Source organism: Choloepus didactylus, chromosome 2, assembly GCF_015220235.1.
Source record: "Choloepus didactylus isolate mChoDid1 chromosome 2, mChoDid1.pri, whole genome shotgun sequence".
Lineage (NCBI taxonomy): Eukaryota > Metazoa > Chordata > Mammalia > Pilosa > Megalonychidae > Choloepus > Choloepus didactylus.
In genome coordinates, this window is record NC_051308.1 from 53,781,933 (window position 1) to 53,795,926 (window position 13,994).

The 13,994-nt window shown below is 41.9% G+C and overlaps 1 protein-coding gene across 1 annotated transcript; it reads right to left on the reverse strand.

Moving 5' to 3' along the window:
* Positions 1–6,385: 6,385 nt before the first annotated feature.
* On the reverse strand, positions 6,386–9,643 carry IL20 (interleukin 20). Its single transcript, XM_037811822.1, has 5 exons — positions 9,464–9,643; positions 9,119–9,184; positions 8,852–9,004; positions 8,036–8,110; positions 6,386–7,048 (listed from the first exon to the last, which is right to left on the reverse strand). The coding sequence occupies exons 1-5, from the start codon at positions 9,620–9,622 to the stop codon at positions 6,971–6,973; spliced, it is 531 nt and encodes a 176-aa protein (XP_037667750.1). The 5' UTR covers positions 9,623–9,643; the 3' UTR covers positions 6,386–6,970.
* Positions 9,644–13,994: the final 4,351 nt, after the last annotated feature.

Below are 13,994 nucleotides of genomic sequence, written 5' to 3' on the forward strand. Positions count from 1 at the left end.
TCTTCCAGATTTTCTTTGAGAAGTTTTATAGTTTTAGGCTGTTTATTTAGATTTATGATCCATTTTATTTAATTTTTAGGTATGGATCCAAGTTCATTTTTTCCCTATGTGGACAACCAATTAATGTATATAGCATTTGTTGAAAAGATTATCTTCACTGATTTGCCTTTGCACCTTTGTCAAAAAACAGTTGTTTACTGCCCTTCCCTCTACGTGGGTGTGCTGGTTTGGATGTATTATGTCCCCCAAAACTCCATGTTCTTTAATGAAACCTTGTGGGGGCAGATATATTAGTGTTGATTAGGTTGGAATCTTTGGATTAGGTTGTTCCCATGGAAATGTGACCCACCCAACTGTGGGTAATACCTTTGATTAGATTATTCACATGGAGGTGTGACACCACTCACTTAGCATGAGTCTTGATTTAATCACTGGAGTCCTATAAAAGAGTTCACAAACAGAAGGAACATGGTGCTACAACTTAGAGAGATAGTTTGGAGACAGCCATTGAAAGCAGACTTCTGCTGATGCTTTGGAGATAGTAGCCCAGCGTTTGCCCCCAAAAAGCTAAGCCTAGAGACATTTTGGAGAATGCCAGTTTTGAAACACAACCTAGGAGCAAGCAGACGCCTGCCACATGCCTTCAGAACTAACAGAGGTTTTCCAGACACCAATGGCCTTTCTCCAGTGAAGGTATACTCATGTTTATGCCTTGGTTTGGACTCTTTTATGACTATAGAACTGTAAATTGTGACCAAATAAAACCCCTTTTAAAAAGCCAATCCATTTCTGGTATTTTGCATAACAGCAGCATTGGCAAACTGTAACAGTAGTACATGACTCCCAGGGGTGTAAATCTCCCTGGCAATGTGGGACACGACTCCCAGAGATGAGCCTGGACTTTGCATTGTGTGATTGAGAAAGCTTTTGGGACCAAAAGTGAGGAGAGAAATTAAACAAAATAAAGTTTCAGTGGCTGGGAGATTTCAAATGGAATTGAGAGGTCATTCTGGAGGTACCTCTTAAGCATTATATAGATACCCCTTTTCAGTTTTAGTTTATTATAATAGAAGGAAATATCTAAAACTATTGAGCTGCAATCCAGTATCCTTGATTCTTCAAGACAAGCACCTAACTATGTAGCGTATATGGTGTGTCTGTGTGATTGTGAAAACCTTATGGCTCACACTCCCTTTACCCAGTGTAGGGACAAATGGGTAGAAAAATGGGAACAAAAAGTAAATGAATAATAGGGAGGAGAAGGGGTACAGGAAGTTTTGGGTGTTCTTTTACTTTTATTTTTATTCTTATTTTATTTTTTGGAATAATAAAAATGTTCAAAAATTGATTGTGGTGATGAATGCACAACTATATGATGATACTATGAACAATTGTTTTACACGTTGGATGATTTTATGGTATGTGAATATATTTCAATAAAATTTAAGAAAATAAAAAATCAGTTGTTTATGTATAACATAAACATATATGTGCATCTTTTTTCTAGATTTTCTTTACTATTCCATTGATCTTCATACTACCACAATGTCTTGATTGCCATAGCTTCATACAAGTCTTGAAATTAGATAGTATTAACCCTCCAATTCTGCCTTTCTTTTTCAAAGTCGTTTTGCTATTCTTGGTCCATTGCATTTCCGTATGAATTCTTAAATTGTTTTGTCAGTTTTATCCCTACCCCCCCAAAAAAAAACTCTGCTGGAATTTTTAGTATGATTATATCAAATTTATAAATCAGTTTTGGGAAAACTGGCAACTTAATGATAGTGAATTTTCCAACTCATGTCCACAGTATACAGGTCTAAATGAATATGTTACAGTTTTCAGTGTAGAGATCTTTTACATTTTTTGTCAGATATATCCCTAAGTATTTCAAATTTTTGATGCTATTGTAAATAGTATTTTTTCTTTCAAAGTCTGATTATAAATCTCTAGTATAGAGAAATACCATTGATTTTTTTTAATTTTTTAACTTTATCAAAAAATTTAAAAAAACAAACAGCAAAAAAAAAAAAAACCACAACATTTCAAACAAAACAAAGCAAAGGATTAAGAAAAACAAATAACCTAAAATAACTACTTCACTTCCAACATGTTCCCACTATACCGCAAGAAAATTAACAAACTATATCCAAATGGAGGAATAGGAAAAACAAATAATCTAAAATAACTACATTGCTTCCAACATGTTCCTACCATGCCACAAGAAAATTAACAAAATACAATCAAGCAAAGGCATAAGAAAAACCAAATAACCTAAAATAACTATGTTGAAGCTAATTTTTTAATGCAATAGCTTTTTTTCACTTTATCAAAAAATTTAAGAAAACAATTCAAACAAAACTGATTTTTGTATATTGAGCTTGTATTATGCAAGCTTGCTAAGCTTTCTTACTAGTTCAAATAGGTTTTTGTAGATTCCATCAGCTATTTCTACCTAGATGAGCATGTCATCTGTGAATAAAGACAGTTATACTTCTCTGCTTCTAGTCTGGATACCTTTTATTTCGTTCTGAACTGAATTGAGGCTTGGTGGTTCTGGAAGTACAGAGATCTCAGCTGTAATGACAACTCCACCATAACTCACTGCGTAACCTTTGACAAGTCACTTTCTCTCTCTGAACCTCACTTCTCTCAAAAATGATCTGCATGTTCTATAAGATGTCCTGTATGTTCCCTCCCAATTCTAACATTCAAGGATATAAGAATGTTCTCTGAAAGATCTGAGCAGTCTCATAATCCACAGCTTCCTGCCTCCAGGCTACCGAGTCCTACCCTATTCCTGTTAATATCCTGACTCATGTGCTCGTGACAGTCTGGCTGAACTGGAGGGTGTCACCTTCTCTCTTCCCAACTTCTGGTGAAAGAGGGAAGTGGCTGCGTCCACTCCTGCTTTCACCATTTGTTGCACTGCCTCCTGTGGGCAAGGGCCCCTTCTGCAGGGTGGGGCAGGTTATCTGTTCTCTAGCAAAAGTCAAAAGCCCTTGTTATAAAATTGGCCAAGGACAATATATAAATTAAAAGCAATTTCATTTAGTTTATTTTTCTTTAATTTTCATTTAGGCACATCTTTTCTCTTGTTTTTGAATTCAGTTCTAATCAACAATGTAATGCTGTACTGTGCTGAGAAGGGTTGGGATGGAGTGAGGCTGGCTATGAGGCTGGAAAGAAAAATATAACCCTGTCCTCCAGGAACTTAAGAGTACAACAGGAAGTAATCTTCAGGCAGGGGATACGTAGGCAAAGTTGTACTGGCTTACGTTGGAGAAGGCCTGAACCCTTGAAAATAGGAAATCTGGACATCCCTAAACCATGGTGGAAATGAGGAATAGTGAACATTTTTTTATTTTTTGGGTCACCCAACATCTGGACCTCATTCCTCTTCTTCTGGGGGGTCCCTCTTCTTCTGAGAAGGCTCCCACCTCCCATCAAAGAGACGGCTAGGCCCACCTTCCTGGCCTCCAGGGCATGAGGCACCACCTAGGCCTGCCCAATCAGCTGTGCTCCCCTTATACTCTGAATCCAAAGCTGGTGACATAGGAACTGCGCAGACTCCTTTCTGGCAATAGAAAGCAGCAGCAACAGCAGCTACATCCAGTCCCCAGAGACAGACAGTGGTAGCACATTCAGTTTCTAGAATCCAGAATCATCTATTCTAACCCTTTCAATTTACAGATGCAGAAATTGAAGCCCAAAAAGGGGAAGTGACTTATCCAAGCTGTAACATCTAATAGTACCCAGAACTGATAGGTCAACTTGAGATTGATTTATCTTGCCATCTCCACTTGTGGGAGATACAAGGGTTAGACCCATGGAAAACAGAATTAAGCACAGATGTCATAAAGACAAGTTGCACCAGGAAATTAATGGTTAGTGTTAAAACTTGGCAGGAAGGCTTGTCAATTTCCTGTACAGGCAGAACTTCTGCTATAGTCTGAGTCTCTATTTATTGAGTGCTTCTTTGTGCTGGGCATTCCATCTAGCCAGTGAGGTGATTAAGAGCATGGTTTTCCAGTCTGCTTACCCACATTCAAATTTTACCTCCACCATTTTTAGCTGCATGAACTTGAGCAAAATACTTTCCTTTTCTGGTATTTAGAGGAAATTTCTCCCCCATCTTTAGAGGGAATGATGATGGCGCCTATCTAATCATGCTGTTGTGAGAATTAAATGAGCAGACACTTGCAACACACATATGTACCTGGTACATAGTAAGTGCTTGTTCATATTAGCTATTATAACCTAATTTAGTCTTTACACCAACCCAGTATCATAAGAAGTGCAATCCCCACTTTACAGATGAAGAAACTGAGGACAGTTATGTCACTTATCTTAGGCAGTAAGGTAATAAGTGCCTGTAAACACAAGAGGCCATTGTGTACAGTGGGAAAGTACGTAGGGCTATGGTATCAGGCTGCCCATGTTCAAATCTTAGTTTTGCCCTCTATTCACTGTAAAACATTGGAAATTACTTATTCCCCCTGAGATCAAAACCATTTGTAGACTGGTAATACTACTACCTGTCTCACAGAGTTGCTCTGAGGTTGAAATAATGTCATGTATGTGAAATGCGTACTACAATGCTAGCACATGTAACTACTTAATAAATGACAACAATTATTTTGATGATTGTAATTGGAAGTGACAACAGCAAATTACTCTTTAGAGTCTGAAGTTTTCTCTGAACCCCCTACCTGGTTTGGCCTCTCCACTGCTGAATTCCCCATTATTAGTACTATATAGTAGGTCAGGTGAAGAAGGGACAAAGAAATAACTTGGAGGAGGAGATGGGTGCAGGCGGGGAGAGGAGCAGGCAGGTAGAAATGGGTAACAAGGTAGTGGAAGCATGTGATGTGGAGGCCCCAAAAGACCAAGACTTCCTTGTGGTCCAAACTTCAGAAGAGTCCAAAGATGCTACCCAGGAAACACACGGAGAGGCTTATCCTCAGTTGTGATAACCTCGGACGATCCCATCTGGAAAGCCCACACCCTTGGCAGGTAAAATCAGCATCTTCCGTGTCATTTAATGGTTCCTGGAGGTGGAGGTTCTAATTTTAGCACTGAGTTCAGTGAGGTTGGCTTCTCAGCCATATTCCTTAAGAGTTGGAGCCAAGCTGTTTGTCAGAGCCAGTCATAAAACAATAGGAGACATATGACTAGAAAATTTGATAGTAGGGAGAGGATATGAGGTGAAATCTAATAGAAATGGGTGATAATGGAGAGAACAAAGGAGAATTGCCTTGTTTTCAAAGGAACATTATAGAGCATCACCCTGAAAAGTAGTAACTATCATCCTGGATTACAGAGGAAGAAGGTAAATAGCAACATGGTTATGTTTTATGCCTCAAACCACATAGGTAATAAAGAATGAGTCTTGATTTGAGCCCAAAACAAAAGATCTGGAAAAAATGCACCTAAACATTTAAAAGTGGTTATCAGTGAGTAGCAGGATTATGGATGATGTTAACTTTCTTCGTTAATATATTTTTCTGTATTTTCCAAATTTTCTCACTAGGTAGTTGTTAATTGCATACTGAAGAAAAGAAAAAAAAAAACAAATAGTGCCATTTTAACCATATCAGGTCCCAGGCTGAGGCTGGAGAACAGAAACTAGAGGCAATAAGGAAAGCAATCTGTAGGAGCTAGGAAATTGGCATTTAGTCTGCTGTTCGTGAATTTGGCAAAACTAAAGCACTAAACTGAGGGTACAGTTCAGACTGAGGTGAGGAAGAAGGGAGCCATCCAGTCACAAGCTCTGGCTCCTCAGAGGCCAGAGACGCTCAACCTGGCAGGGATCTAGACAACTGCCTTGATGGTTGGTCTGAAACACAAGGACTTGATCCAGAAACAACCTAAACTCCAGGCTGGACAGGATCCAAAATGGCAATGCCTCTAAAGAAGGCCATACACTTCCCTGGGCAAGAATCTGTAACTACACTTTGCACCTGGGTGCTCTTCACTCTTAAAAGAGAGCCTCGTACCCATTGTAATCTGTGTTACAATCGAGGCCCCTCAGACCAGGGTATGGAAACCTGGTATGAGAAAGAAAACAGGGATTCAGAGGGGACAGTGACCTAAGGCAATGAGGTGGAAGCAGGGGTGGCTGAAGCCCTTCATTTCGTCACAGCCCCTATATGTGGAGGGCAGACTCAGAGATCCCTGTCATGGGATCAGGGAAGTCTACGTGAATTAAGAGTTAGCACTGGGAATGAATGCAGGAGGGAGACTGCCCAGGTTCCCACTTGCATCTTTCTTCCCAGAGGAGCAAGAGGGCCCTCGTGAAAAGAGATTCAAGCTCAAAGCATTTTCAAACTCTAAGCAGATATTATTCAAAGAAAACTTTATTTGTAATGACATATTTTGGCCATGCAGGATTCTATAGCTGGAAGATATACAAGTTTAGGGTGGGGTGGTCAGGTAAGTGTTAAGACACGTCTGTAGTTTCACGTCAGAGCTTCTTTTCCCATGTCCCATGCCAAGCAGCCATTGGCTCAGTTTCAAATATCTCACAGAGCATTGGCATTTAATAAATAAAAAGGAATAAACCTCCTAGCCACTCTTCTGGAATTTAGAGGGTTTGTTTACCACGTCAAAATACATCACCTCTTCTAGTCAGGTTATAAATATAATCTGTGATTTTTTTTATAAAACTTTCATCATTCAAGTACAAAAATAAATTAGTTAAATAGCAAAAATAAATAGATGGAACTAATAAAGATATTCAACAATAGAAAAGATATTACAAAAATATAATAACCCCACGGTCTAAATTAAGATTGGGAACACATGGAGACAACCACAATAAGGAAGTAAATAATAAATAAATAACATCCACTGTGACTAGCACCACGTTAAATGTCAGAGAGATGGTGGTTTTCTATGGAGCCTCCACTGGTTCTGAGGAGTGGGACTCTAGGCCAGGAGCACTCTCAGCAGCGCTGTCACTTTCCTCCTAGTCTGTCTCCTCCATCCATCGCAGGAGAATGTCTAGCTCACTCAAGGCCTTCACCGCTGCAGCCTGAGGCTCAAGCTGAAAGAGACACAAGTTACATGGTTAGCAACTCACAACGAGACATTTACTCTGGAGTTTCTCTCTTGGAGGGGAAGGGGTTCTGATCAGAGCACAGCATGCTGAAGAGCTTGAAAGAAGTTACAGAAGTCCAAGATTTCACATAAGGAAGGAGGGTCATTGAGTCTGTCATTGTGGTCTTTCACAGGGAAACTGAGGCCTTGGGTGGGGGAGTGTAGCAGAATTGGGAGTATAGCCCAAGCCTCTTAAATCACAAAGAACAAAATATAAAGGCTGTATCTTTAAAAAAAAAAAAGGTATCTGGGTATAGAGGGTGCCTACTCTGCAGAATTCAGTCAGACAAATATTTTTATACCAATCATTGGACTGGTGGCTGGGGATTCAGGGATGAAGGCAGCACCCATAAGGGACTCACAGTCCAGTGAGAGAGACAGGCTGAGGCAGGCAGTTAAAATGCAGAGTGGTGAATGAATGATGGAGCCCCCATAGGACGACAGGGGAGGCACCTAACTCCGAGAGAGGCAGCCAGCACCTTCCTGGAGGTGAAGCCTGGGCTGACTCTTAGAGGATGGGTAGGAGTTAGTCAGCTAAGGGTGGGCTCCAGGCTTTCCTGGAAGATACAGAAAGATGTTGAGGTGGGAGACAGCAATTCACATGTGTGAATTCATGAGTGTTTTGGAGGATATGGGAAGCATGTGAACCTTGGAAAACTATTGTCTCTAGTTTGTGCAACTGGAAGATTCAGATGTCTCTGGAGTGACTTGAGGGAAGCATGGCCACTCTCTTTCAATTCCCAGAGCGTAATCCAGAGTAAGGACCCTTCCAGAGCCTGGATGGGTGCCTCCTGGGTTAGAAGCAGAGGGTGGTCCTCATGACCTCAGAGGGCTGTTGACCTGAGGGCTCTGGGATCTCTACCAGCGTGGATAGCCATGTATGAGCTCAGTTATAAAACACACCCATCCCAACCAATGCCAAAACTGCATGTACCTCTTCGAAGTAACTCAGAATCTGGCTGTATTTCTCCGTGGCTTCCTCCCCACAATGGCATGTCATGTGGGCATGCTGAAAAGGACCCAAAGAATTGTAGATTTTATTACAGATTCTGATTTTCTTCTCTTTCCATTGACATGAAATAGGTGGGAATTCTACTCTTTTGCCCATATCCCTATAAAAACTCCATTCCTATAGAAAAGTCCTTTCAGACCTCATCATTTGGTATCATTAAACTAATCATCAGCTTGAAGAGGAAACCAACATTTTAGGCTCAAGTATGTAACTCATTACTTCTTTTTAGAAACAGGCAGTGCTGAAGTTGTTTGGGGTCAACCACCCTCACGTGCCCCATCTGGCCTCCCCCAGCTGTGCTCTAAGAGCTCCCTCCCAGAGCTTTTCTGAGCCCCCATGGAAAGAGAGAATTGGATTTCTTGGTCCCATTCAAACCCCGTGAGTCCAATGGCCTGCTTCTTGGCTGCTCTGGACACAGGATGCACTAGTACACAGTGGGATATTTCAGTTACAGAAAAAGTGTAACTTCATAAGTAATAAATAATTAATAAATAATAAATAATATAAAATTACCAGCATTTGATAGTTCTTTCAGACTTTACAAAGTACTTTTTGCATAGGACATACACCCAAAAGTCAATAAAAATGACTAGTCACCTGGCTAGAGACAGATTATTATAACTTTCAGACTGACTCAGTTTTTCTATCCATTGAATGGGGGTAAGAAAGAAGGCATGGTTCCTAAGCCATTATAGCTATGTGTTGAGGTGGATGCTGTTACCCACAACCCTTACTCACACAGAGCCGGAGTTCCTTCTTGATGGTAAGAAAGGAGTTAGCAAGACTGCTGATCTTCCGGAGGGTGTGGTGGTCAGGGGTCTGGTAGTTTTTGAATACTCGGTCCAGGTAGAGTCTCAGTAAATGGCGCAGGAGGCAGCACCGATCTGCAGGCTGTAAAGAGGACAAGCGTGTTGCAGGTGGTGGAGGTCGGAGACGAGATCCAGGGCGGTAGAGAAGCCCCCACTTCATACTCCCTCCCAAAGCTCATCTGAGCAAAACACATACCTTTGTGTCTTGCAAAGAGTGGGTCTTCCTCAAGATTCTGATGTCAATGTTTTCATCTTTGGCTTGCTAAACAGAAGAAGGCAAGGCAAAAAGGAAGGGTCGGTAACTGCTGCCACGGTTGTAAACATCAAGTATTGGGTCCTCCCCTTCTCTCCCTGCAGACCCAGTGGGAAGTGTCCTCTTCCCCAAACACTCCTAAATTATGAACTACAGATATTTCTAGGGAATGTGTCCAGCCTTCCTCTTTCTGTAGTCCCATGGCCAGGGCTGCCAAGGGAAGAGAGACAGACAAGCGGGGAAGGGGAGAAGCTGCCGCAAAGTAAAATAGGTGCCTCCCTTACATACCACGCTGTCGTGTATCTCAGAAAATCCATTTTGTATCTCCTGAAGATTTGCAGTGATCACACATCTTCCCAGATGGAGTGTCTTCAGGCCAGCCGAAGATGTCCAACAGAGATAAAACACAGCAGCGAGAAGGCAGAGGGGAAGACCAGAGCCTTTCATCTTGTGCCTGGAATCTGGAGACCCCTGGGGCTAGGGAGTCAATGGAAAAGGCATTACTTACTGATTTTCCCCTCTCGTGCCCTAAGAAGCCAACTGAGTCACCGGGTGTCCACTGCCTGAAACTCAGCCTGATCTGGCTCCAAACTGCACGACCCCATTCATACCTGCCCTTACCAGGTGAACATACTAAGGAAACTTGCTGCACCTCCTGTGGAGAGAAGATTTCAGGTGCTGCTCAGGGCCCGAGTGTGAGTTGGTGCCACAAGGTCCTGCCTCCTTCGTACTGCCCCTTCCCAGCCCCCCGCCACTGCCCAGCAGGTAAGGCCTGGAGCAGACACGCAGTGAGTAGATAGAGGATGACATTACAGGGGAAGTGTCAAAACTTGTTTTAGGGAATTGATGTATATAGCCTTCCCTTCCGGAATGCCAATGTTGCTCACCCTCATGGGCCCCTATAATCCACGGGGAACTTGGGAAAAACAGGATCTCGCCAGAAGCTGTGGTTGCACCACCACCACCATTTGGGGAGAATTCTCTGGATTTATGGCCACCCCCAGGGCAGGGAGCTTAGTTCTAATTGGCATTTGTCTGAGATCAGATAGCTTATTCGGGGATAATGGATTCATTTCAGTCCTGAAGGCAAACAGAAATTCAGTGATTTCATAACCACCCTACCGCCAGGGAAAGAAAAGACCTGATGGGCAACTAGCCTGATCCCAGCTAACTCTTCTCCTTCCTCCTGGGGCGTCTGGGACTCCACAGCGCCCTCTGAAGGAGAGCTGGAGCCAGGCATTTCTGGGGGAATCCAAGAGGGTGCGCTTTCCTAGCCCTGCAACTCAGGCCAGGGACAGAGTGAATGACGCCCCAGAGAAAGAGAAGAAGGCAGTGAGGGAACTCATTTCTTCTTGGGGAAAGGATGCTCACTAAGAGAGCAGCTTAGAATGTCTGCTGCATTTTCAGATATAATGATAATTGGCCAGGATTAGGGTGAGGTGAGTGAGGCCCTCACCTGGGGCTCTAAATGATATTTCAATGTAATATAAAAATTAATGAAAAAAAAATCCACAATGAACAAAATACAAAAATTCTAAAGACAGAATCTGACAGTGCCATCACAAGCCATATTGGAACCTGAGGCAAAAGGAAAAATGGGCATTGCTATATAACATACTTTTATGTATTTTTAATGTATTTTTAATGGTTAATTTTTTTCCAGAGATAAATTCTAAAAATAGTATTGATGAGTTTGCTTCCCTCAAAGCCAGGAAAGTAGAATCATAATAAATTCTGTTGGAGAATAAGGAAAATATTTAAACTGAAAATAATGTGAATTTCAATACACCTACTTTGCGATTTTTCAATATTTTTTCAACTATTTAATAGTCTGAAAAAAATTAACATGCATAAAATACACAAAAACATATATATATATAGGGGCACACATCTTTCGTTTCATCTCAGACTCCAGTATGGCTTGGCACAGCGCTGATAATCATTGCCACTTACTGAATCCTCCCTATATGCCAGGCAATATGCTAGACATGTTTTACGTACATGTGCACCTGAGATACTGCCAAATGGTAGGAGAGGGTAATAAATAAAGCAAGCCCAAAAGTATCAGAGAGAACTCTGGGTTTGGAGATGAGAAATGGGTCCAAATCCCTGCTCTACCAGTTCCCATCTAGGTAGGGTGGCAGACCGGCCCAGTTTGCTTACGTCTGAGGGAGGTTCTAGAACATGGGGCTTTCAGTTTTAAAACTGAAACACTCCCAGGCAAACCAAGAGAAATTGGTCACCTTACACCTATGCAAACTTGGACAAGTCAACACACCTCTCTGAGTTTTGCTTCCTTAGCCCAAACATCCTGACAATTAGACCAACCCCAGAAGCTTATTTTGACATTTGAATAAAATGATGTATGCTTTATACACCTAGTGCATAGTGAGTGCTCAATGAATTTTAAATAGATTGATATTAGTTGCCTTGAATATCATGGGTGTATGGTAAATACATGTTCAATTCAACCAGCATTTATTGAGCACCCATCGTTCCGAATATCGTGCTACATACTAGAGCACCAGGATAAACATGACAATTCCTTGCCCTCTAAAAGGCTTCATCCTAATGGATAGGGCTCCTCTGGGCATGGTCCTGACCACCTGGGTGAGTCGATTGGGAGGACTGGGCTGATCTCCAGAACATGTAGGGAGAGAGGAAGTTTTCTTACCTGAGCTTAGGAGGTGCTGCTGCTTCTGGTCTCCTAGGAGGCTGTCTGGAGCTGCAAAACTTCCAGTTATTTATATACATGTAACATGAAGGAAGTCAGTCCCAGCAGGTGAGGACTGGAACTCCCTTGGAATTTCTCTGGTGGCATTGCACTTCCTCATGTCCTAAGGAAGCTTATTTGCAGGCTGGATTACCCCATCACCTTCCTCCCCCAAGAAGCATTTGCCTGAAGGGGATTACTGGTTGTAACTGTGGGTAAAGGATGCTCCTTCTTCTGGCTCTACCTTCCTCCTTGGTAAAATGATAGTTAGGACAGATGAGATCACTGAATTACAGGACTAGACGAGAATCCCAGGAGGTGCCTTTGCCCTCTCCTTCAAATCCTGCTTGCCTTAGCCAATTTCTCCCCAACCCCAGACACTGGGGCTCCCTCTTACTGTTTTCTCCTTTGCTTTGCTATTTCCACCAAATGGAATCAGTGCTCCAGTGGCCACCCTTCTTTCTCTATATCTGTCACTCAAGAGTCAACCCAAATCTCTTATTCCTTAACTATTCTGCACCACACCAATCTCTCCCTTCTCCAACTTGCAATGAGAATGTCTATGGCACATGAGAATCTCTAAAGATGCCCTCTGCTTCAAGGTCTATTTTTCTTCCTAATGACACTGGAAGATTTTCTTGACAGAGACTAACCCAACCTGTAGGATCACACTTTCAGGCAAGATTAAATTCAAAGCACCAGAGATGAATTACAGAGCAACCCTTTGAAAACTATCAAGATAGTAGCGAGTCCTACATATTCCTTTTCTTACCCAATGTCTAAAACCCTGAAGTTCTATATTTGAGACCAGGGATTCTACAGTTTGCAGGATGACTTCAGCATTTTATTTAATCTTTCTGGCCCTCAGTTTATGAATCCATAAAATTGAAAGCAATAGAGTAGATAATGTACAAGGTCCTTTCTGGTTCTGAAATTCAATGTCACTATGATTCTTTGTTCTTAAATCTTTCAGATCTTTTTTAATGTTCTTTTTAAATGTCTTTCAGGATCTTCCTAAAGTTCCCTTCATTCCCCAAATGAAGACCATGACTTTTCGTTGTAATGTGCAACACGTTGAAAATATAAGTAAACATCTTATCTAATTAAGCTCATGCTGATTTTTCCATCACTGGTGCTAAATGAAAGTTATTTCATGATCATCCATAAGTGTGATTACAGTAAAATTTGGAAATGGGTCTGACAAAATACTTGAAATCAAGGCTTTCAGAAATTTGGGACTGTATTGGCTGTACCCATGCCAGTCCATTCCCTTCCATTGACGAAGTGTCCAATTGCTCTGTTCTAACTTACCTGCAATGATTAAACTTATTACCAGCAAACCAATTTTAGTTTAAAAATTGTCTCCCCTTCTCCTTTACCCAAATACTTTATTCTTTTAAAATACTCATGATAGATCCCGTATTATACTCTGTACAAGCACCAGCTCAAGTCATCACTATAAAACTTTCCCTGCCGGTATTGGCCTGTCCCACTGCGATGGTTGTTAACATGCCCACAGACATAGGGGACTGAAGGTTTGATGGGCTGAGCCCTCTACCACAGGATTTGCCCTTGGGAAGACTGTTGCTGCAAAGGAGAAGCTAGGCCTCCCTATAATTGTGCCTAAGAGCCTCCTCCCGAATACCTCTCTGTTGCTCAGATGTGGCCCTCTCTCTCTAGCTAAGCCAATTTGGCAGGTGAAATCACTGCCCTCCCCCCTACATGGGATCAGACACCCAGGGGAGTGAATCTTCCTGGCAACGTGGAATATGACTCCTGGGGAGGAATGTAGACCCAGCATCGTGGGATGGAGAACATCTTCTTGACCAAAAGGGGGATGTGAATGGAAATGAAATAAACTCTAGTGGCAGAGAGATTCCAAAAGGAGCCGTAAGGTCACTCTGGTGGGCACTCTCACGCACAATTTAGACAACCCTTTTTAGGTTCTAATGAATTGGGGTAGCTGGTGGTAGATACCTGAAACTATCAAACTACAACCCAGAACCCATGAATCTTGAAGACAATTGTATAAAAATATAGCTTATGAGGGGTGACAATGGGATTGGGAAAGCCATAAGGACCTCACTCCCCTTTGTCTAGTTTATG